Source organism: Pseudophryne corroboree, chromosome 9 (assembly GCF_028390025.1).
Source record: "Pseudophryne corroboree isolate aPseCor3 chromosome 9, aPseCor3.hap2, whole genome shotgun sequence".
Classification (NCBI taxonomy): Eukaryota; Metazoa; Chordata; class Amphibia; order Anura; family Myobatrachidae; genus Pseudophryne; species Pseudophryne corroboree.
The window spans coordinates 482,848,853-482,873,694 of record NC_086452.1 but is presented as its reverse complement, the minus strand read 5'-3'; the positions used below and the strand labels follow the sequence as shown (position 1 = coordinate 482,873,694).

The window sequence follows — 24,842 nt, the reverse complement described above, 5'->3', positions numbered from 1 at the left end:
GTAGTAAGTGGATAGATGCTCTACCTGTAGTAAGTGGATGGATACTGTACCTGTAGTAAGTGGATAGATGCTCTACCTGTGGTAAGTGGATGGATACTGTACCTGTAGTAAGTGGATAGATGCTGTACCTGTAGTAAGTGGATAGATGCTCTACCTGTAGTAAGTGGATAGATACTGTACCTGTAGTAAGTGGATAGATACTCTACCTGTAGTAAGTGGATGGATGCTGTACCTGTAGTAAGTGGATAGATACTGTACCTGTAGTAAGTGGATAGATACTGTACCTGTAGTAAGTGGATAGATACTGTACCTGTAGTAAGTGGAAAGATACTCTACCTGTAGTAAGTGGATGGATGCTGTACCTGTAGTAAGTGGATAGATATTCTACCTGTAGTAAGTGGATAGATACTGTACCTGTAGTAAGTGGATAGATGCTCTACCTGTAGTAAGTGGATGGATACTGTACCTGTAGTAAGTGGAAAGATACTCTACCTGTAGTAAGTGGATGGATGCTGTACCTGTAGTAAGTGGATAGATATTCTACCTGTAGTAAGTGGATAGATACTGTACCTGTAGTAAGTGGATAGATGCTCTACCTGTAGTAAGTGGATGGATACTGTACCTGTAGTAAGTGGATAGATGCTCTACCTGTGGTAAGTGGATGGATACTGTACCTGTGGTAAGTGGATGGATGCTCTACCTGTGGTAAGTGGATGGATGCTCTACCTGTGGTAAGTGGATGGATGCTCTACCTGTGGTAAGTGGATGGATGCTCTACCTGTGGTAAGTGGATGGATGCTCTACCTGTGGTAAGTGGATGGATGCTCTACCTGTGGTAAGTGGATGGATGCTCTACCTGTAGTAAGTGGATGGATGCTCTACCTGTAGTAAGTGGATGGATGCTCTACCTGTAGTAAGTGGATGGATGCTCTACCTGTAGTAAGTGGATAGATGCGTGGATAGATACTGTACCTGTAGTAAGTGGATGGATGCTGTACCTGTGGTAAGTGGATGGATGCTCTACCTGTGGTAAGTGGATGGATGCTCTACCTGTGGTAAGTGGATGGATGCTCTACCTGTGGTAAGTGGATGGATGCTCTACCTGTGGTAAGTGGATGGATGCTCTACCTGTGGTAAGTGGATGGATGCTCTACCTGTGGTAAGTGGATGGATGCTCTACCTGTGGTAAGTGGATGGATGCTCTACCTGTGGTAAGTGGATGGATGCTCTACCTGTGGTAAGTGGATGGATGCTCTACCTGTAGTAAGTGGATGGATGCTCTACCTGTAGTAAGTGGATGGATGCTCTACCTGTAGTAAGTGGATGGATGCTCTACCTGTAGTAAGTGGATGGATGCTCTACCTGTAGTAAGTGGATAGATGCGTGGATAGATACTGTACCTGTAGTAAGTGGATGGATGCTGTACCTGTAGTAAGTGGATGGATGCTCTACCTGTGGTAAGTGGATGGATGCTGTACCTGTAGTAAGTGGATGGATGCTGTACCTGTAGTAAGTGGATGGATGCTGTACCTGTAGTAAGTGGATGGATGCTGTACCTGTAGTAAGTGGATGGATGCTGTACCTGTAGTAAGTGGATGGATGCTGTACCTGTAGTAAGTGGATGGATGCTGTACCTGTAGTAAGTGGATGGATGCTCTACCTGTAGTAAGTGGATGGATGCTCTACCTGTAGTAAGTGGATGGATGCTCTACCTGTAGTAAGTGGATAGATGCGTGGTTAGATACTGTACCTGTAGTAAGTGGATAGATACTGTACCTGTGGTAAGTGGATGGATGCTGTACCTGTGGTAAGTGGATGGATGCTGTACCTGTGGTAAGTGGATGGATGCTGTACCTGTGGTAAGTGGATGGATGCTGTACCTGTGGTAAGTGGATGGATGCTGTACCTGTGGTAAGTGGATGGATGCTGTACCTGTAGTAAGTGGATGGATGTTGTACCTGTAGTAAGTGGATAGATACTCTACCTGTAGTAAGTGGATAGATACTATACCCCTGCATAGGGGAACTGTGTACTGTATCTCAGCCACATGTGACAGTCTCTTGTGTATCAGATACTGTATCCATTACTTCTCTTGTCACATAGGCCATAGGAAGAGGTGGCCCTGCTCTGCTAATAAGTGTGACCCCATCCCTAGGTGCACTAAAGTCCTATCTCCGGGAGCTTCCACAACCACTGATGACATCGGAACTCTTTGATGCCTGGATGAAAGCGGCGAGGTAGAAGAGGCTATTACTCCTTATACTGATGAGACAGGTTCTATCAGACACCGCATATCTTATCTCTGCTTTCTCCCTAAGCATAAAAGAGCCAGAAAAGCTTCAGGAATATTACAGAGAAGTCTGCCAGCAGCTGCCACCCGAAAACTACAACAACCTCAGGTATGGAGCTCCTATATTACTGATGTACTACAGGGGAGCAGTGAGATGAGATCACTGATATACTACAGGGGAGCAGTGAGATGATGTCACTGATATACTACAGAGGAGCAGTGAGATAATGTCACTGATATACTACAGGGGAGCAGTGAGATGATAGCACTGATATACTACAGGGGAGCAGTGAGATGAGATCACTGATATACTACAGGGGAGCAGTGAGATGATATTACTGATGTACTACAGGGGAGCAGTGAGATGATGTCACTGATATACTACAGGGTAGCAGTGATATGATAGTACTGATATACTACAGGGGAGCAGTGAGATGATGTCACTGATATACTACAGGGGAGCAGTGAGATGAGATCACTGATATACTACAGGGGAGCAGTGAGATGATGTCACTGATATACTACAGGGGAGCAGTGAGATGAGATCACTGATATACTACAGGGGAGCAGTGAGATGATATTACTGATATACTACAGGGGAGCAGTGAGATGATATTACTGATATACTACAGGGGAGCAGTGAGATGATATTACTGATATACTACAGGGGAGCAGTGAGATGATATTACTGATATACTACAGGGGAGCAGTGAGATGATATTACTGATATACTACAGGGGAGCAGTGAGATGATATTACTGATATACTACAGGGGAGCAGTGAGATGAGGTCACTGATATACTACAGGGGAGCAGTGAGATGATATTACTGATATACTACAGGGGAGCAGTGAGATGATATTACTGATATACTACAGGGGAGCAGTGAGATGATAGCACTGATATACTACAGGGGAGCAGTGAGATGATATTACTGATATACTACAGGGGAGCAGTGAGATGAGATCACTGATATACTACAGGGGAGCAGTGAGATGATATTACTGATATACTACAGGGGAGCAGTGAGATGATATTACTGATATACTACAGGGGAGCAGTGAGATGATATTACTGATATACTACAGGGGAGCAGTGAGATGATATTACTGATATACTACAGGGGAGCAGTGAGATGATATTACTGATATACTACAGGGGAGCAGTGAGATGATATTACTGATATACTACAGGGGAGCAGTGAGATGATAGCACTGATATACTACAGGGGAGCAGTGAGATGATATTACTGATATACTACAGGGGAGCAGTGAGATGATATTACTGATATACTACAGGGGAGCAGTGAGATGATATTACTGATATACTACAGGGGAGCAGTGAGATGATAGCACTGATATACTACAGGGGAGCAGTGAGATGATAGTACTGATATACTACTGGGGAGCAGTGAGATGATAGTACTGATATACTACAGGGGAGCAGTGAGATGAGATCACTGATATACTACAGGGGAGCAGTGAGATGATAGTACTGATATACTACAGGGGAGCAGTGAGATGATAGTACTGATATACTACAGGGGAGCAGTGAGATGAGATCACTGATATACTACAGGGGAGCAGTGAGATGATAGTACTGATATACTACAGGGGAGCAGTGAGATGATAGTACTGATATACTACAGGGGAGCAGTGAGATGAGATCACTGATATACTACAGGGGAGCAGTGAGATGATAGTACTGATATACTACAGGGGAGCAGTGAGATGATATTACTGATATACTACAGGGGAGCAGTGAGATGAGATTACTGATATACTACAGGGGAGCAGTGAGATGATATTACTGATATACTACAGGGGAGCAGTGAGATGATATTACTGATATACTACAGGGGAGCAGTGAGATGATATTACTGATATACTACAGGGGAGCAGTGAGATGATATTACTGATATACTACAGGGGAGCAGTGAGATGATATTACTGATATACTACAGGGGAGCAGTGAGATGATAGCACTGATATACTACAGGGGAGCAGTGAGATGATATTACTGATATACTACTGGGGAGCAGTGAGATGAGATCACTGATATACTACAGGGGAGCAGTGAGATGATAGTACTGATATACTACAGGGGAGCAGTGAGATGATATTACTGATATACTACAGGGGAGCAGTGAGATGATATTACTGATATACTACAGGGGAGCAGTGAGATGATATTACTGATATACTACAGGGGAGCAGTGAGATGAGATTACTGATATACTACAGGGGAGCAGTGAGATGAGATTACTGATATACTACAGGGGAGCAGTGAGATGATATTACTGATATACTACAGGGGAGCAGTGAGATGATATTACTGATATACTACAGGGGAGCAGTGAGATGATAGCACTGATATACTACAGGGGAGCAGTGAGATGATATTACTGATATACTACTGGGGAGCAGTGAGATGAGATCACTGATATACTACAGGGGAGCAGTGAGATGATAGTACTGATATACTACAGGGGAGCAGTGAGATGATATTACTGATATACTACAGGGGAGCAGTGAGATGATATTACTGATATACTACAGGGGAGCAGTGAGATGATATTACTGATATACTACAGGGGAGCAGTGAGATGATATTACTGATATACTACAGGGGAGCAGTGAGATGATATTACTGATATACTACAGGGGAGCAGTGAGATGATAGCACTGATATACTACAGGGGAGCAGTGAGATGATATTACTGATATACTACAGGGGAGCAGTGAGATGATAGCACTGATATACTACAGGGGAGCAGTGAGATGATATTACTGATATACTACAGGGGAGCAGTGAGATGATATTACTGATATATTACAGGGGAGCAGTGAGATGATAGCACTGATATACTACAGGGGAGTAGTGAGATGATATTACTGATATACTACAGGGGAGCAGTGAGATGATATTACTGATATATTACAGGGGAGCAGTGAGATGATAGTACTGATATACTACAGGGGAGCAGTGAGATGAGATCACTGATATACTACAGGGGAGCAGTGAGATGATATTACTGATATACTACAGGGGAGCAGTGAGATGATAGTACTGATATACTACAGGAGAGCAGTGAGATGATGTCACTGATATACTACAGGGGAGCAGTGAGATGATGTTACTGATATATTACAGGGGAGCAGTGAGATGATATTACTGATATACTACAGGGGAGCAGTGAGATGATAGCACTGATATACTACAGGGGAGCAGTGAGATTATATTACTGATGTACTACAGGGGAGCAGTGAGATGATATTACTGATATACTACAGGGGAGCAGTGAGATGAGATTACTGATATACTACAGGGGAGCAGTGAGATGATATTACTGATATACTACAGGGGAGCAGTGAGATGAGATTACTGATATACTACAGGGGAGCAGTGAGATGATATTACTGATATACTACAGGGGAGCAGTGAGATGATATTACTGATATACTACAGGGGAGCAGTGAGATGAGATCACTGATATACTACAGGGGAGCAGTGAGATGAGATCACTGATATACTACAGGGGAGCAGTGAGATGATATTACTGATATACTACAGGGGAGCAGTGAGATGATATTACTGATATACTACAGGGGAGCAGTGAGATGATATTACGGATATACTACAGGGGAGCAGTGAGATGATATTAGTGATATACTACAGGGGAGCAGTGAGATGATATTACTGATATACTACAGGGGAGCAGTGAGATGATATTACTGATATACTACAGGGGAGCAGTGAGATGATAGCACTGATATACTACAGGGGAGCAGTGAGATGATATTACTGATATACTACAGGGGAGCAGTGAGATGATAGTACTGATATACTACAGGGGAGCAGGGAGATGATATTACTGATATACTACAGGGGAGCAGTGAGATGATATTACTGATATACTACAGGGGAGCAGTGAGATGATAGTACTGATATACTACAGGGGAGCAGGGAGATGATATTACTGATATACTACAGGGGAGCAGTGAGATGATATCACTGATATACTACAGGGGAGCAGTGAGATGATATTACTGATATACTACAGGAGAGCAGTGAGATGATGTCACTGATATACTACAGGGGAGCAGTGAGATGGTGTCACTGATATACTACAGGGGAGCAGTGAGATGATAGCACTGATATACTACAGGGGAGCAGTGAGATGATAGCACTGATATACTACAGGGGAGCAGTGAGATGATATTACTGATATACTACAGGGGAGCAGTGTGATGATATTACTGATATACTACAGGGGAGCAGTGAGATGATATTACTGATATACTACAGGGGAGCAGTGAGATGATATTACTGATATACTACAGGGGAGCAGTGAGATGATATTACTGATATACTACAGGGGAGCAGTGAGATGATATTACTGATATACTACAGGGGAGCAGTGAGATGAGATCACTGATATACTACAGGGGAGCAGTGAGATGATATTACTGATATACTACAGGAGAGCAGTGAGATGATATTACTGATATACTACAGGGGAGCAGTGAGATGATATTACTGATATACTACAGGGGAGCAGTGATATGATATTACTGATATACTACAGGGGAGCAGTGAGATGATATTACTGATATACTACAGGGGAGCAGTGAGATGATGTCACTGATATACTACAGGGGAGCAGTGAGATGATATTACTGATATACTACAGGGGAGCAGTGAGATGATGTCACTGATATACTACAGGGGAGCAGTGAGATGATATTACTGATATACTACAGGGGAGCAGTGATATGATATTACTGATATACTACAGGGGAGCAGTGAGATGATATTACTGATATACTACAGGGGAGCAGTGAGATGAGATTACTGATATACTACAGGGGAGCAGTGAGATGATATTACTGATATACTACAGGAGAGCAGTGAGATGATATTACTGATATACTACAGGGGAGCAGTGAGATGATATTACTGATATACTACAGGGGAGCAGTGATATGATATTACTGATATACTACAGGGGAGCAGTGAGATGATATTACTGATATACTACAGGGGAGCAGTGAGATGATGTCACTGATATACTACAGGGGAGCAGTGAGATGATATTACTGATATACTACAGGGGAGCAGTGAGATGATGTCACTGATATACTACAGGGGAGCAGTGAGATGATATTACTGATATACTACAGGGGAGCAGTGATATGATATTACTGATATACTACAGGGGAGCAGTGAGATGATATTACTGATATACTACAGGGGAGCAGTGAGATGAGATCACTGATATACTACAGGGGAGCAGTGAGATGATGTCACTGATATACTACAGGGGAGCAGTGAGATGATATTACTGATATACTACAGGGGAGCAGTGAGATGATATTACTGATATACTACAGGGGAGCAGTGAGATGATATTACTGATATACTACAGGGGAGCAGTGAGATGATATTACTGATATACTACAGGGGAGCAGTGAGATGATGTCACTGATATACTACAGGGGAGCAGTGAGATGATATTACTGATATACTACAGGGGAGCAGTGAGATGATATTACTGATATACTACAGGGGAGCAGTGAGATGAGATCACTGATATACTACAGGGGAGCAGTGAGATGATATTACTGATATACTACAGGGGAGCAGTGAGATGATATTACTGATATACTACAGGGGAGCAGTGAGATGATATTACTGATATACTACAGGGGAGCAGTGAGATGATAGTACTGATATACTACAGGGGAGCAGTGAGATGAGATCACTGATATACTACAGGGGAGCAGTGAGATGAGATCACTGATATACTACAGGGGAGCAGTGAGATGAGATCACTGATATACTACAGGGGAGCAGTGAGATGATATTACTGATATACTACAGGGGAGCAGTGAGATGAGATCACTGATATACTACAGGGGAGCAGTGAGATGATATTACTGATATACTACAGGGGAGCAGTGAGATGATATTACTGATATACTACAGGGGAGCAGTGAGATGATATTACTGATATACTACAGGGGAGCAGTGAGATGATATTACTGATATACTACAGGGGAGCAGTGAGATGAGATCACTGATATACTACAGGGGAGCAGTGAGATGAGGTCACTGATATACTACAGGGAAGCAGTGAGATGATATTACTGATATACTACAGGGGAGCAGTGAGATGATATTACTGATATACTACAGGGGAGCAGGGAGATTATATTACTGATATACTACAGGGGAGCAGTGAGATGATATTACTGATATACTACAGGGGAGCAGTGAGATGATATTAGTGATATACTACAGGGGAGCAGTGAGATGATATTAGTGATATACTACAGGGGAGCAGTGAGATGATATTAGTGATATACTACAGGGGAGCAGTGAGATGATATTACTGATATACTACAGGGGAGCAGTGAGATGATATTACTGATATACTACAGGGGAGCAGTGAGATGATATTACTGATATACTACAGGGGAGCAGTGAGATGATATTACTGATATACTACAGGGGAGCAGTGAGATGATATTACTGATATACTACAGGGGAGCAGTGAGATGATATTACTGATATACTACAGGGGAGCAGTGAGATGATATTACTGATATACTACAGGGGAGCAGTGAGATGAGATCACTGATATACTACAGGGGAGCAGTGAGATGATATTACTGATATACTACAGGGGAGCAGTGAGATGAGATCACTGATATACTACAGGGGAGCAGTGAGATGAGATTACTGATATACTACAGGGGAGCAGTGAGATGATATTACTGATATACTACAGGGGAGCAGTGAGATGATATTACTGATATACTACAGGGGAGCAGTGAGATGATATTACTGATATACTACAGGGGAGCAGTGAGATGATAGCACTGATATACTACAGGGGAGCAGTGAGATGATATTACTGATATACTACAGGAGAGCAGTGAGATGATAGTACTGATATACTACAGGGGAGCAGTGAGATGATATTACTGATATACTACAGGGGAGCAGTGAGATGATATTACTGATATACTACAGGGGAGCAGTGAGATGAGATTACTGATATACTACAGGGGAGCAGTGAGATGATATTACTGATATACTACAGGGGAGCAGTGAGATGATATTACTGATATACTACAGGGAGCAGTGAGATGATATTACTGATATACTACAGGGGAGCAGTGAGATGAGATTACTGATATACTACAGGGGAGCAGTGAGATGATATTACTGATATACTACAGGGGAGCAGTGAGATGATATTACTGATATACTACAGGGAGCAGTGAGATGATAGTACTGATATACTACAGGGGAGCAGTGAGATGATATTACTGATATACTACAGGGGAGCAGTGAGATGATATTACTGATATACTACAGGGGAGCAGTGAGATGATAGTACTGATATACTACAGGGGAGCAGTGAGATGATATTACTGATATACTACAGGGGAGCAGTGAGATGATATTAGTGATATACTACAGGGGAGCAGTGAGATGATATTACTGATATACTACAGGGGAGCAGTGAGATGATATTACTGATATACTACAGGGGAGCAGTGAGATGATATTACTGATATACTACAGGGGAGCAGTGAGATGATATTACTGATATACTACAGGGGAGCAGTGAGATGATATTACTGATATACTACAGGGGAGCAGTGAGATGATATTACTGATATACTACAGGGGAGCAGTGAGATGATATTACTGATATACTACAGGGGAGCAGTGAGATGATATTACTGATATACTACAGGGGAGCAGTGAGATGAGATCACTGATATACTACAGGGGAGCAGTGAGATGATATTACTGATATACTACAGGGGAGCAGTGAGATGAGATCACTGATATACTACAGGGGAGCAGTGAGATGAGATCACTGATATACTACAGGGGAGCAGTGAGATGATATTACTGATATACTACAGGGAGCAGTGAGATGATATTAGTGATATACTACAGGGGAGCAGTGAGATGATATTAGTGATATACTACAGGGGAGCAGTGAGATGATATTACTGATATACTACAGGGGAGCAGTGAGATGATATTACTGATATACTACTGGGGAGCAGTGAGATGATATTACTGATATACTACAGGGGAGCAGTGAGATGATATTACTGATATACTACAGGGAGCAGTGAGATGATATTAGTGATATACTACAGGGGAGCAGGGAGATGATATTACTGATATACTACAGGGGAGCAGTGAGATGATATTTATACTACAGGGGAGCAGTGAGATGAGATCACTGATATACTACAGGGGAGCAGTGAGATGATATTAGTGATATACTACAGGGGAGCAGTGAGATGATATTACTGATATACTACAGGGGAGCAGTGAGATGATAGCACTGATATACTACAGGGGAGCAGTGAGATGAGATCACTGATATACTACAGGGGAGCAGTGAGATGATATTACTGATATACTACAGGGGAGCAGTGAGATGAGATCACTGATATACTACAAGGGAGCAGTGAGATGATATTACTGATATACTACAGGGGAGCAGTGAGATGAGATTACTGATATACTACAGGGGAGCAGTGAGATGATATTACTGATATACTACAGGGGAGCAGTGAGATGATATTACTGATATACTACAGGGGAGCAGTGAGATGATAGCACTGATATACTACAGGGGAGCAGTGAGATGAGATCACTGATATACTACAGGGGAGCAGTGAGATGATATTACTGATATACTACAGGGGAGCAGTGAGATGAGATCACTGATATACTACAAGGGGAGCAGTGAGATGATATTACTGATATACTACAGGGGAGCAGTGAGATGAGATTACTGATATACTACAGGGGAGCAGTGAGATGATATTACTGATATACTACAGGGGAGCAGTGAGATGATATTACTGATATACTACAGGGGAGCATTGAGATGATATTAGTGATATACTACAGGGGAGCAGTGAGATGATATCACTGATATACTACAGGGGAGCAGTGAGATGATATTACTGATATACTACAGGGGAGCAGTGAGATGATATTACTGATATACTACAGGGGAGCAGTGAGATGATATTACTGATATACTACAGGGGAGCAGTGAGATGAGATCACTGATATACTACAGGGGAGCAGTGAGATGATATTACTGATATACTACAGGGGAGCAGTGAGATGATATTACTGATATACTACAGGGGAGCAGTGAGATGATATTACTGATATACTACAGGGGAGCAGTGAGATGATATTACTGATATACTACAGGGGAGCAGTGAGATGATATTACTGATATACTACAGGGGAGCAGTGAGATGATATTACTGATATACTACAGGGGAGCAGGGAGATTATATTACTGATATACTACAGGGGAGCAGTGAGATGATATTACTGATATACTACAGGGGAGCAGTGAGATGATAGCACTGATATACTACAGGGGAGCAGGGAGATTATATTACTGATATACTACAGGGAAGCAGTGAGATGATATTACTGATATACTACAGGGGAGCAGTGAGATGATATTACTGATATACTACAGGGGAGCAGGGAGATTATATTACTGATATACTACAGGGGAGCAGTGAGATGATATTACTGATATACTACAGGGGAGCAGTGAGATGATATTAGTGATATACTACAGGGGAGCAGTGAGATGATATTACTGATATACTACAGGGGAGCAGTGAGATGATATTACTGATATACTACAGGGGAGCAGTGAGATGATATTACTGATATACTACAGGGGAGCAGTGAGATGATATTACTGATATACTACAGGGGAGCAGTGAGATGATATTACTGATATACTACAGGGGAGCAGTGAGATGAGATTACTGATATACTACAGGGGAGCAGTGAGATGATATTACTGATATACTACAGGGGAGCAGTGAGATGAGATTACTGATATACTACAGGGGAGCAGTGAGATGATATTACTGATATACTACAGGGGAGCAGTGAGATGAGATCACTGATATACTACAGGGGAGCAGTGAGATGATATTACTGATATACTACAGGGGAGCAGTGAGATGAGATCACTGATATACTACAGGGGAGCAGTGAGATGAGATTACTGATATACTACAGGGGAGCAGTGAGATGATATTACTGATATACTACAGGGGAGCAGTGAGATGATATTAGTGATATACTACAGGGGAGCAGTGAGATGATATCACTGATATACTACAGGGGAGCAGTGAGATGATATTACTGATATACTACAGGGGAGCAGGGAGATTATATTACTGATATACTACAGCGGAGCAGTGAGATGATATTACTGATATACTACAGGGGAGCAGGGAGATTATATTACTGATATACTACAGGGGAGCAGGGAGATTATATTACTGATATACTACAGGGGAGCAGTGAGATGATATTACTGATATACTACAGGGGAGCAGTGAGATGATATTACTGATATACTACAGGGGAGCAGTGAGATGATATTACTGATATACTACAGGGGAGCAGTGAGATGATGTCACTGATATACTACAGGGGAGCAGTGAGATGATATTACTGATATACTACAGGGGAGCAGTGAGATGATGTCACTGATATACTACAGGAGAGCAGTGAGATGATAGTACTGATATACTACAGGGGAGCAGTGAGATGATATTACTGATATACTACAGGGGAGCAGTGAGATGATATTACTGATATACTACAGGGGAGCAGTGAGATGATATTACTGATATACTACAGGGGAGCAGTGAGATGATATTACTGATATACTACAGGGGAGCAGTGAGATGATAGTACTGATATACTACAGGGGAGCAGTGAGATGATAGCACTGATATACTACAGGGGAGCAGTGAGATGATGTCACACTGCGCTGTATTACAGCATGCACCTGACACTATCTACTGCGCTGTACTACAGCACGCACCTGACGACACTATCCACTGCGCTGTACTACAGCATGTACCTGACGTCACTATTCTCTGTACTGTACTACAGCATGTACCTGACGTCACTATTCTCTGTCCTGTACTACAGCATGTACCTGACGTCACTATCCTCTGTACTGTACTACAGCATGCACCTGACGTCACTATCCACTGTACTGTACTACAGCATGTACCTGACGTCACTATCCTCTGTACTGTACTACAGCATGTACCTGACGTCACTATCCTCTGTACTGTACTACAGCATGTACCTGACGTCACTATCCACTGTACTGTACTACAGCATGTACCTGACGTCACTATCCTCTGCTCTGTACTACAGCATGTACCTGACGTCACTATCCACTGTACTGTACTACAGCATGTACCTGACGTCACTATCCACTGTACTGTACTACAGCATGTACCTGACGTCACTATCCACTGTACTGTACTACAGCATGTACCTGACGTCACTATCCACTGTACTGTACTACAGCATGTACCTGACGTCACTATCCTCTGCGCTGTACTACAGCATGTACCTGACGTCACTATCCTCTGTACTGTACTACAGCATGTACCTGACGTCACTATCCACTGTACTGTACTACAGCATGTACCTGACGTCACTATCCACTGTACTGTACTACAGCATGTACCTGACGTCACTATCCTCTGTACTGTACTACAGCATGTACCTGACGTCACTATCCTCTGTACTATACTACAGCATGTACCTGACGTCACTATCCTCTGCTCTGTACTACAGCATGTACCTGACGTCACTATCCTCTGTACTGTACTACAGCATGTACCTGACGTCACTATCCACTGTACTGTACTACAGCATGTACCTGACGTCACTATCCTCTGTACTGTACTACAGCATGTACCTGACGTCACTATCCTCTGTACTGTACTACAGCATGTACCTGACGTCACTATCCTCTGTACTGTACTACAGCATGTACCTGACGTCACTATCCACTGTACTGTACTACAGCATGTACCTGACGTCACTATCCTCTGTACTGTACTACAGCATGTACCTGACGTCACTATCCTCTGTACTGTACTACAGCATGTACCTGACGTCACTATCCTCTGTACTGTACTACAACATGTACCTGACGTCACTATCCTCTGTACTGTACTACAGCATGTACCTGACGTCACTATCCTCTGTACTGTACTACAGCATGTACCTGACGTCACTATCCTCTGTACTGTACTACAGCATGTACCTGACGTCACTATCCACTGTACTGTACTACAGCATGCACCTGACGTCACTATCCTCTGTACTGTACTACAGCATGTACCTGACACTATCCACTGTACTGTACTACAGCATGTACCTGACGTCACTATCCACTGTACTGTACTACAGCATGTACCTGACGTCACTATCCTCTGTACTGTACTACAGCATGTACCTGACGTCACTATCCTCTGTACTGTACTACAGCATGTACCTGACGTCACTATCCTCTGTACTGTACTACAGCATGTACCTGACACTATCCACTGTACTGTACTACAGCATGTACCTGACGACACTATCCACTGTACTGTACTACAGCATGTACCTGACGTCACTATCCTCTGTACTGTACTACAGCATGTACCTGACGTCACTATCCTCTGTACTGTACTACAGCATGTACCTGACGTCACTATCCACTGTACTGTACTACAGCATGTACCTGACGTCACTATCCTCTGTACTGTACTACAGCATGTACCTGACGTCACTATCCTCTGTACTGTACTACAGCATGTACCTGACGTCACTATCCTCTGTACTGTACTACAGCATGCACCTGACACTATCCACTGTACTGTACTACAGCATGTACCTGACACTATCCTCTGTACTGTACTACAGCATGTACCTGACACTATCCTCTGTACTGTACTACAGCATGCACCTGACACTATCCACTGTACTGTACTACAGCATGTACCTGACACTATCCTCTGTACTGTACTACAGCATGTACCTGACGTCACTATCCACTGTACTGTACTACAGCATGTACCTGACGTCACTATCCTCTGTACTGTACTACAGCATGTACCTGACGTCACTATCCTCTGTACTGTACTACAGCATGTACCTGACGTCACTATCCTCTGTACTGTACTACAGCATGTACCTGACGTCACTATCCTCTGTACTGTACTACAGCATGTACCTGACGTCACTATCCTCTGTACTGTACTACAGCATGTACCTGACGTCACTATCCTCTGTACTGTACTACAGCATGTACCTGACACTATCCTCTGTACTGTACTACAGCATGTACCTGACGTCACTATCCACTGTACTGTACTACAGCATGTACCTGACGTCACTATCCTCTGCTCTGTACTACAGCATGTACCTGACGTCACTATCCACTGTACTGTACTACAGCATGTACCTGACGTCACTATCCTCTGTACTGTACTACAGCATGTACCTGACGTCACTATCCTCTGTACTGTACTACAGCATGTACCTGACGTCACTATCCTCTGTACTGTACTACAGCATGTACCTGACGTCACTATCCTCTGTACTGTACTACAGCATGTACCTGACGTCACTATCCTCTGTACTGTACTACAGCATGTACCTGACGTCACTATCCACTGTACTGTACTACAGCATGTACCTGACGTCACTATCCACTGTACTGTACTACAGCATGTACCTGACGTCACTATCCTCTGTACTGTACTACAGCATGTACCTGACGTCACTATCCACTGTACTGTACTACAGCATGTACCTGACGTCACTATCCTCTGTACTGTACTACAGCATGTACCTGACGTCACTATCCTCTGTACTGTACTACAGCATGTACCTGACGACACTATCCTCTGTACTGTACTACAGCATGTACCTGACGTCACTATCCTCTGTACTGTACTACAGCATGTACCTGACGTCACTATCCTCTGTACTGTACTACAGCATGTACCTGACGTCACTATCCTCTGTACTGTACTACAGCATGTACCTGACGTCACTATCCTCTGTACTGTACTACAGCACGTACCTGACGTCACTATCCTCTGTACTGTACTACAGCACGTACCTGACGTCACTATCCTCTGTACTGTACTACAGCACGTACCTGACGTCACTATCCTCTGTACTGTACTACAGCACGTACCTGACGTCACTATCCTCTGTACTGTACTACAGCATGTACCTGACGTCACTATCCTCTGTACTGTACTACAGCATGTACCTGACGTCACTATCCTCTGTACTGTACTACAGCATGTACCTGACGTCACTATCCTCTGTACTGTACTACAGCATGTACCTGACACTATCCACTGTACTGTACTACAGCATGTACCTGACGTCACTATCCACTGTACTGTACTACAGCATGTACCTGACGTCACTATCCTCTGTACTGTACTACAGCATGTACCTGACGTCACTATCCACTGCTCTGTACTACAGCATGTACCTGACGTCACTATCCACTGTACTGTACTACAGCATGTACCTGACGTCACTATCCTCTGTACTGTACTACAGCATGTACCTGACGTCACTATCCACTGTACTGTACTACAGCATGTACCTGACGTCACTATCCACTGTACTGTACTACAGCACGTACCTGACGTCACTATCCTCTGTACTGTACTACAGCACGTACCTGACGTCACTATCCTCTGTACTGTGCTACAGCACGTACCTGACGTCACTATCCTCTGTACTGTGCTACAGCACGTACCTGACGTCACTATCCTCTGTACTGTACTACAGCATGTACCTGACGTCACTATCCTCTGTACTGTACTACAGCACGTACCTGACGTCACTATCCACTGTACTGTACTACAGCATGCACCTGACACTATCCTCTGTACTGTACTACAGCATGTACCTGACGTCACTATCCTCTGTACTGTACTACAGCATGTACCTGACGTCACTATCCTCTGTACTGTACTACAGCATGTACCTGACGTCACTATCCTCTGTACTGTACTACAGCATGTAGTTTTAGAACAAATCTGGGCTCTTCAGTATCCCTTACTGTGTCACCCCGGATGTAGTATTAGATACGTTTTCCCAATATATGAATACATTTATTATACATTAGATAATTGCTAAATCTTGCGTACATCATTTCTGCAGCCTACTGTCAGTATTGCCCCCACATATAATGAAGATCCTGCGCGTTATGGAGTATCTCCCCGCACAGGCGCAGTTCCTCACTGGTGTGTACTGGGACACAGAACACTGGGGCTGATTCACATGTGGGTGGCAGAGAATCGTATGGTAATGCAGCATGTGTGTCCAGTGCTGCGTCTTAGGGTTCAGGCACGCCGGGTGTCACAGCTCCGACCAGGAGGCCAGGAATTCTCTGTTTTGTGAAACTGCTGCCGTCACTGCCCCCGCCCCTCCCACAAATGGCGCAGGACACCGGTACTTTGCATCATGCACCTCAGTTACTCTGGGATCTGTGTTAGAGCCAATGGCCTGGATGTAATGGAAGCTGATTATGCCGCCCGGAAAATGACCGCATTATATCGGGCATTATAAATGTGCGTCTATTTCCCGGATCTCTGCCAGTGTAATGGTATGCGCCTATTTCCCGTATCTCTGCCAGTGTAATGGTATGCGTCTATTTCCCGTATCTCTGCCAGTGTAATGGTATGCGTCTATTTCCCGGAACTCTGCCAGTGTAATGGTATGCGTCTATTTCCCGGATCTCTGCCAGTGTAATGGTATGCGTCTATTTCCCGGATCTCTGCCAGTGTAATGGTATGCGCCTATTTCCCGGAACTCTGCCAGTGTAATGGTATGCGTCTATTTCCCGTATCTCTGCCAGTGTAATGGTATGCGTCTATTTCCCGGAACTCTGCCAGTGTAATGGTATGCGTCTATTTCCCGGATCTCTGCCAGTGTAATGGTATGCGTCTATTTCCCGGATCTCTGCCAGTGTAATGGTATGCGCCTATTTCCCGGAACTCTGCCAGTGTAATGGTATGCGTCTATTTCCCGGATCTCTGCCAGTGTAATGGTATGCATCTATTTCCCGGATCTCTGCCAGTGTAATGGTATGCGTCTATTTCCCGGATCTCTGCCAATGTAATGGTATGCGTCTATTTCCCGTATCTCTGCCAGTGTAATGGTATGCGTCTATTTCCCGGATCTCTGCCAGTGTAATGGTATGCGTCTATTTCCTGGATCTCTGCCAGTGTAATGGTATGTGTCTATTTCCCGGATCTCTGCCAATGTAATGGTATGCGTCTATTTCCCGTATCTCTGCCAGTGTAATGGTATGCGTCTATTTCCCGGAACTCTGCCAGTGTAATGGTATGCGTCTATTTCCCGGATATCTGCCAGTGTAATGGTATGCGTCTATTTCCCGGATCTCTGCCAGTGTAATGGTATGCGTCTATTTCCCGGATCTCTGCCAGTGTAATGGTATGCGTCTATTTCCTGGATCTCTGCCAGTGTAATGGTATGTGTCTATTTCCCGTATCTCTGCCAATGTAATGGTATGCGTCTATTTCCCGTATCTCTGCCAGTGTAATGGTATGCGTCTATTTCCCGGAACTCTGCCAGTGTAATGGTATGCGTCTATTTCCCGTATCTCTGCCAGTGTAATGGTATGCGTCTATTTCCCGGAACTCTGCCAGTGTAATGGTATGCGTCTATTTCCCGGATATCTGCCAGTGTAATGGTATGCGTCTATTTCCCGGATCTCTGCCAGTGTAATGGTATGCGTCTATTTCCCGGAACTCTGCAATGTAATGGTATGCGTCTATTTCCCGGATCTCTGCCAGTGTAATGGTATGCGTCTATTTCCCGGATCTCTGCCAGTGTAATGGTATGCGTCTATTTCCCGGATCTCTGCCAGTGTAATGGTATGCGTCTATTTCCCGGAACTCTGCCAGTGTAATGGTATGCGTCTATTTCCCGGATCTCTGCCAGTGTAATGGTATGCGTCTATTTCCCGGATCTCTGCCAGTGTAATGGTATGCGTCTATTTCCCGGAACTCTGCCAGTGTAATGGTATGCGTCTATTTCCCGGATATCTGCCAGTGTAATGGTATGCGTCTATTTCCCGGATCTCTGCCAGTGTAATGGCATGCGCCTATTTCCCGGATCTCCGCCAGTGTAATGGTATGCGTCTATTTCCCGGATCTCTGCCAGTGTAATGGCATGCGCCTATTTCCCGGATCTCTGCCAGTGTAATGGTATGCGTCTATTTCCCGGAACTCTGCCAGTGTAATGGTATGCGTCTATTTCCCGGAACTCTGCCAGTGTAATGGTATGCGTCTATTTCCCGGATCTCTGCCAGTGTAATGGTATGCGTCTATTTCCCGGATCTCTGCCAGTGTAATGGTATGCGTCTATTTCCCGGATCTCTGCCAGTGTAATGGTATGCGCCTATTTCCCGGATCTCTGCCAGTGTAATGGTATGCGCCTATTTCCCGGATCTCTGCCAGTGTAATGGTATGCGTCTATTTCCCGGATCTCTGCCAGTGTAATGGTATGCGTCTATTTCCCGGATCTCTGCCAGTGTAATGGTATGCGTCTATTTCCCGGATCTCTGCCAGTGTAATGGTATGCGTCTATTTCCCGGATCTCTGCCGGTGTAATGGTATGCGTCTATTTCCCGGATCTTTGCCGGTGTAATGGTATGCGTCTATTTCCTGTATCTCTGCCGGTGTAATGGTATGCGTCTATTTCCCGTATCTCTGCCGGTGTAATGGTATGCGTCTATTTCCCGGATCTCTGCCAGTGTAATGGTATGCGTCTATTTCCCGGATCTCTGCCAGTGTAATGGTATGCGTCTATTTCCCGGATCTCTGCCAGTGTAATGGTATGCGTCTATTTCCCGGAACTCTGCCAGTGTAATGGTATGCGTCTATTTCCCGGATCTTTGCCAGTGTAATGGTATGCGTCTATTTCCCGGATCTCTGCCAGTGTAATGGTATGCGTCTATTTCCCGGATCTCTGCCAGTGTAATGGTATGCGTCTATTTCCCGGATCTCTGCCAGTGTAATGGTATGCGTCTATTTCCCGGATCTCTGCCAGTGTAATGGTATGCGCCTATTTCCCGGATCTCTGCCAATGTAATGGTATGCGTCTATTTCCCGGGTCTCTGCCAGTGTAATGGTATGCGTCTATTTCCCGGATCTCTGCCAGTGTAATGGTATGCGTCTATTTCCCGGATCTCTGCCAGTGTAATGGTATGCGCCTATTTTCCGGATCTCTGCCAGTGTAATGGTATGCGTCTATTTCCCGGAACTCTGCCAGTGTAATGGTATGCGTCTATTTCCCGGATCTCTGCCAGTGTAATGGTATGCGTCTATTTCCCGGATCTCTGCCAGTGTAATGGTATGCGTCTATTTCCTGGAACTCTGCCAATGTGATGGTATGCGTCTATTTCCTGGAACTCTGCCAATGTAATGGTATGCGTCTATTTCCCGGATCTCTGCCAGTGTAATGGTATGCGTCTATTTCCTGGAACTCTGCCAATGTGATGGTATGCGTCTATTTCCCGGAACTCTGCCAGTGTAATGGTATGCGTCTATTTCCCGGATCTCTGCCAGTGTAATGGTATGCGCCTATTTCCCGGCTTCTGCGTATCAGTGCCGAGGGATTTACACTAGAAGACATCCGGAATGCCTCTTTTAGTATAGGAAGACCACAGTGTCAGAGAAAGTCACCCATTGCCCTCTCGAAGCAGCACACCCTAAATAATCCGCAGTCCTCCAGGACGCACTAGCAGCTGCTGCTGATTCAGATGGGTATAGTCGTTGTGTAACTGCCACCAGAGATTGTAGGGACCCCCTCCCTCTATTTCAGTTAGACAGTGCTGCACATAGAGGACTCCTATGTGCCGTGTCCTCCTCCAGTCCTCTATTGGGGTATTAATGACAGCCAAGCCCGCTTCTGCCTCTCGCAACAGTTACATAAATATACGTACATACCCCTCGCTGAGAGAATCCATCTTCCTCTCCCCCACTCTGTCTGCTCCTGAGCTGGTGTGGCGGCTCCTCTTCTCTTCATTGGCGTGACATCATGGCATGACGCCGCATCCTACAATAACGTTATTGAACAACAAGCTGGCAGGGATCTTTGCTGCAGCTTGCTTGGATCTGCGGCGGGCAGAAGCCCGTGGCCCAGCGATGACGGGAGAAGGGAAGTGGCGCAGGGTATTTGAGAATATCGGCGGCCTCAGGCAATACCGCCGATACAAAGGAGTACTAGCAGCAGGGGCCGTGGATAGTCCTGGCGGAAGTACGAGCAGCCCAGGCCCTCCACTCTGTCAGTGGTCCGGCCCGGGACAGATGTACCCAGAGCACCCCTTGATGGCGGCCCTGATTGCGACAGTATCAGCATGTGAATATCCTTACAAGGAATTAAGGTTCAAAGAGGGTTGAGATTACCAAAAGGATAAAAAAAAAATGGGCAGACTAGATGGGCCAATTGGTTCTTATCTGCCGTCACATTCTATGTTTCTATGTTTCTATACCTTGTATCATAACATTCTGTATGCAGATACAGTTACACACAGACTATAGGCATGCTGCATGTCATTTTATACACCAGGAGCTGTTTGTGCGTCCGATCCGCATTGTTTTGCTTCGTGAACTACACAGAATATTTTTAGAGATCAAAGTTTGTTTGTGTCAGAATGTATTGTACAGTTTTATTTATTACCTGAAAAGTGACTTTTAACCAACTCACCAAAAACACCTCTAAGTTCTTACAGAGTTTTAGAGCTATTTTGTGTCTGACTTGGAACATCGGACCTTATTACATCGGCTGAGTTGTATACTTACCATGGGCAAAACAACGGAATCAACTATTTATCGGTCTCTCTACCTTAGAGCTGAAAGCATCTGAAATATCCGGTTTGCGGCCGCATATACATTAGCCGACTTTGCAAGATGCCTGATGTTGCAGCTATAGCCACAAACACCGGACATTTTGCCGTTATCAGCTCCCATTATATCCCAGCCAATGGCTCCAACACGGCGCAGCCTCCGACCCTTCCTCAGTGACACCTACCTGGCAGATAATCTGTGCTGGACACCTGGCTTATTGTATGGGTTGTGAAGTATCAGAGGGTTTTGTATCACACACATCTTCCTGTCTTTCATCATATTACTTAGATACGTAATAAAGTTTCTGGCAATGCTGGCAGAACACCAAGAAGTAAACAAAATGACGCCAAGCAATATAGCGATTGTGCTCGGTCCCAACCTTTTATGGGCCAGAAGTGATGGGTATGTATGTATGTATGTATGGAACAATATAACCCGTATAGTGCTTGTCCCTCTGTATATTGATCCTGATCCCTACCTCATTTCAGAGACCCATCCGTGCTGGACATAGCCTCTGCTTTTCCTATACTGGTGGTCAGCGTGGTTGAAGGTTTGATTACCTGCGCTTCAGAAGTCTTCCCCGGAGGTGAGACCAGCGGCAGCTGCCGGCACCTAGAAACATCACACCGAAATACTCCAACTGTAGTGTAACATCATACACGAAATACTCCAACTGTAGTGTAACATCATAAGCCGGGTACACAATCAATCTGACGGCACCTAGGAATATCACACCGAAATACATTAGTGTATTACAGGGAGGAGAGCTGTATGGGAACACAGGTCTATATGTGACAGGACAGTATAGAGGATCCCAGCACTGTCACATATAGCACATTACAGTGTATTACAGGGAGGAGAGCTGTATGGGAACACAGGTCTATATGTGACAGGACAGTATAGAGGAGCCCAGCACTGTCACATATAGCACATTACAGTGTATTACAGGGAGGAGAGCTGTATGGGAACACGGGTCTATATGTGACAGGACAGTATAGAGGATCCCAGCACTGTCAAATATAGCACATTACAGTGTATTACAGGGAGGAGAGCTGTATGGTAACACAGGTCTATATGTGACAGGACAGTATAGAGGATCCAACACTGTCACATATAGCACATTACAGTGTATTACAGGGAGGAAAGCTGTATGGTAACACAGGTCTATATGTGACAGGACAGTATAGAGGAGCCCAGCACAGTCACATATATCACATTACAGCGTATTACAGGGAGGAGAGCTGTATGGGAACATGGGTCTATATGTGACAGGACAGTATAGAGGATCCCAGCACTGTCACATATAGCACATTACAGTGTATTACAGGGAGGAGAGCTGTATGGGAACACAGGTCTATATGTGACAGGACAGTATAGAGGATCCCAGCACTGTCACATATAGCACATTACAGTGTATTACAGGGAGGAGAGCTGTATGGGAACACAGGTCTATATGTGACAGGACAGTATAGAGGATCCCAGCACTGTCACATATAGCACATTACACTGTATTACAGGGAGGAGAGATGTATGGGAACACAGGTCTATATGTGACAGGAAAGTATAGAGGATCCCAGCACGGTCACATATTGTACATTACAGTGTATTACAGGGAGGAGAGCTGTATGGGAACACTGGTCTATATGTGACAGGACAGTATAGAGGAGCCCAGCACTGTCACATATAGCACATTACACTGTATTACAGGGAGGAGAGATGTATGGGAACACAGGTCTATATGTGACAGGACAGTATAGAGGATCCCAGCACGGTCACATATAGTACATTACAGTGTATTACAGGGAGGAGAGCAGTATGGGAACACTGGTCTATATGTGACAGGACAGTATAGAGGAGCCCAGCACTGTCACATATAGCACATTACAGTGTATTACAGGGAGGAGAGCTGTATGGGAACACAGGTCTATATGTGACAGGACAGTATAGAGGATCCCAGCACTGTCACATATAGCACATTACAGTGTATTACAGGGAGGAGAGCTGTATGGTAACACAGGTCTATATGTGACAGGACAGTATAGAGGATCCAACACTGTCACATATAGCACATTACAGTGTATTACAGGGAGGAGAGCTGTATGGTAACACAGGTCTATATGTGACAGGACAGTATAGAGGATCCCAGCCCTGTCACATATAGCACATTACAGTGTATTACAGGGAGGAGAGCTGTATGGGAACACGGGTCTATATGTGACAGGACAGTATAGAGGAGCCCAGCACTGTCACATATAGCACATTACAGTGTATTACAGGGAGGAGAGCTGTATGGGAACACGGGTCTATATGTGACAGGACAGTATAGAGGAGCCCAGCACAGTCACATATATCACATTACAGCGTATTACAGGGAGGAGAGCTGTATGGGAACACTGGTCTATATGTGACAGGACAGTATAGAGGAGCCCAGCACAGTCACATATCACATTACAGTGTATTACAGGGAGGAGAGCTGTATGGGAACACAGGTCTATATGTGACAGGACAGTATAGAGGATCCCAGCACTGTCACATATAGCACATTACACTGTATTACAGGGAGGAGAGATGTATGGGAACACAGGTCTATATGTGACAGGACAGTATAGAGGATCCCAGCACGGTCACATATAGTACATTACAGTGTATTACAGGGAGGAGAGCTGTATGGGAACACTGGTCTATATGTGACAGGACAGTATAGAGGAGCCCAGCACTGTCACATATAGCACATTACAGTGTATTACA

General features: G+C 44.5%; 1 protein-coding gene across 4 annotated transcripts in view; it reads left to right on the top strand.

Moving 5' to 3' along the window:
- Positions 1–24,842, top strand: part of SH3BP1 (SH3 domain binding protein 1) — a 799,734-nt gene that overhangs the window by 643,035 nt on the left and 131,857 nt on the right. For all 4 annotated transcript variants that reach the window (XM_063941456.1, XM_063941455.1, XM_063941457.1 and 1 more), the window contains 4 exons: positions 2,156–2,237; positions 2,319–2,399; positions 22,383–22,496; positions 22,583–22,680. In XM_063941456.1, coding sequence (XP_063797526.1) covers positions 2,156–2,237; positions 2,319–2,399; positions 22,383–22,496; positions 22,583–22,680 — 375 coding nt within the window. The remainder of the gene's footprint in view (positions 1–2,155; positions 2,238–2,318; positions 2,400–22,382; positions 22,497–22,582; positions 22,681–24,842) is intronic.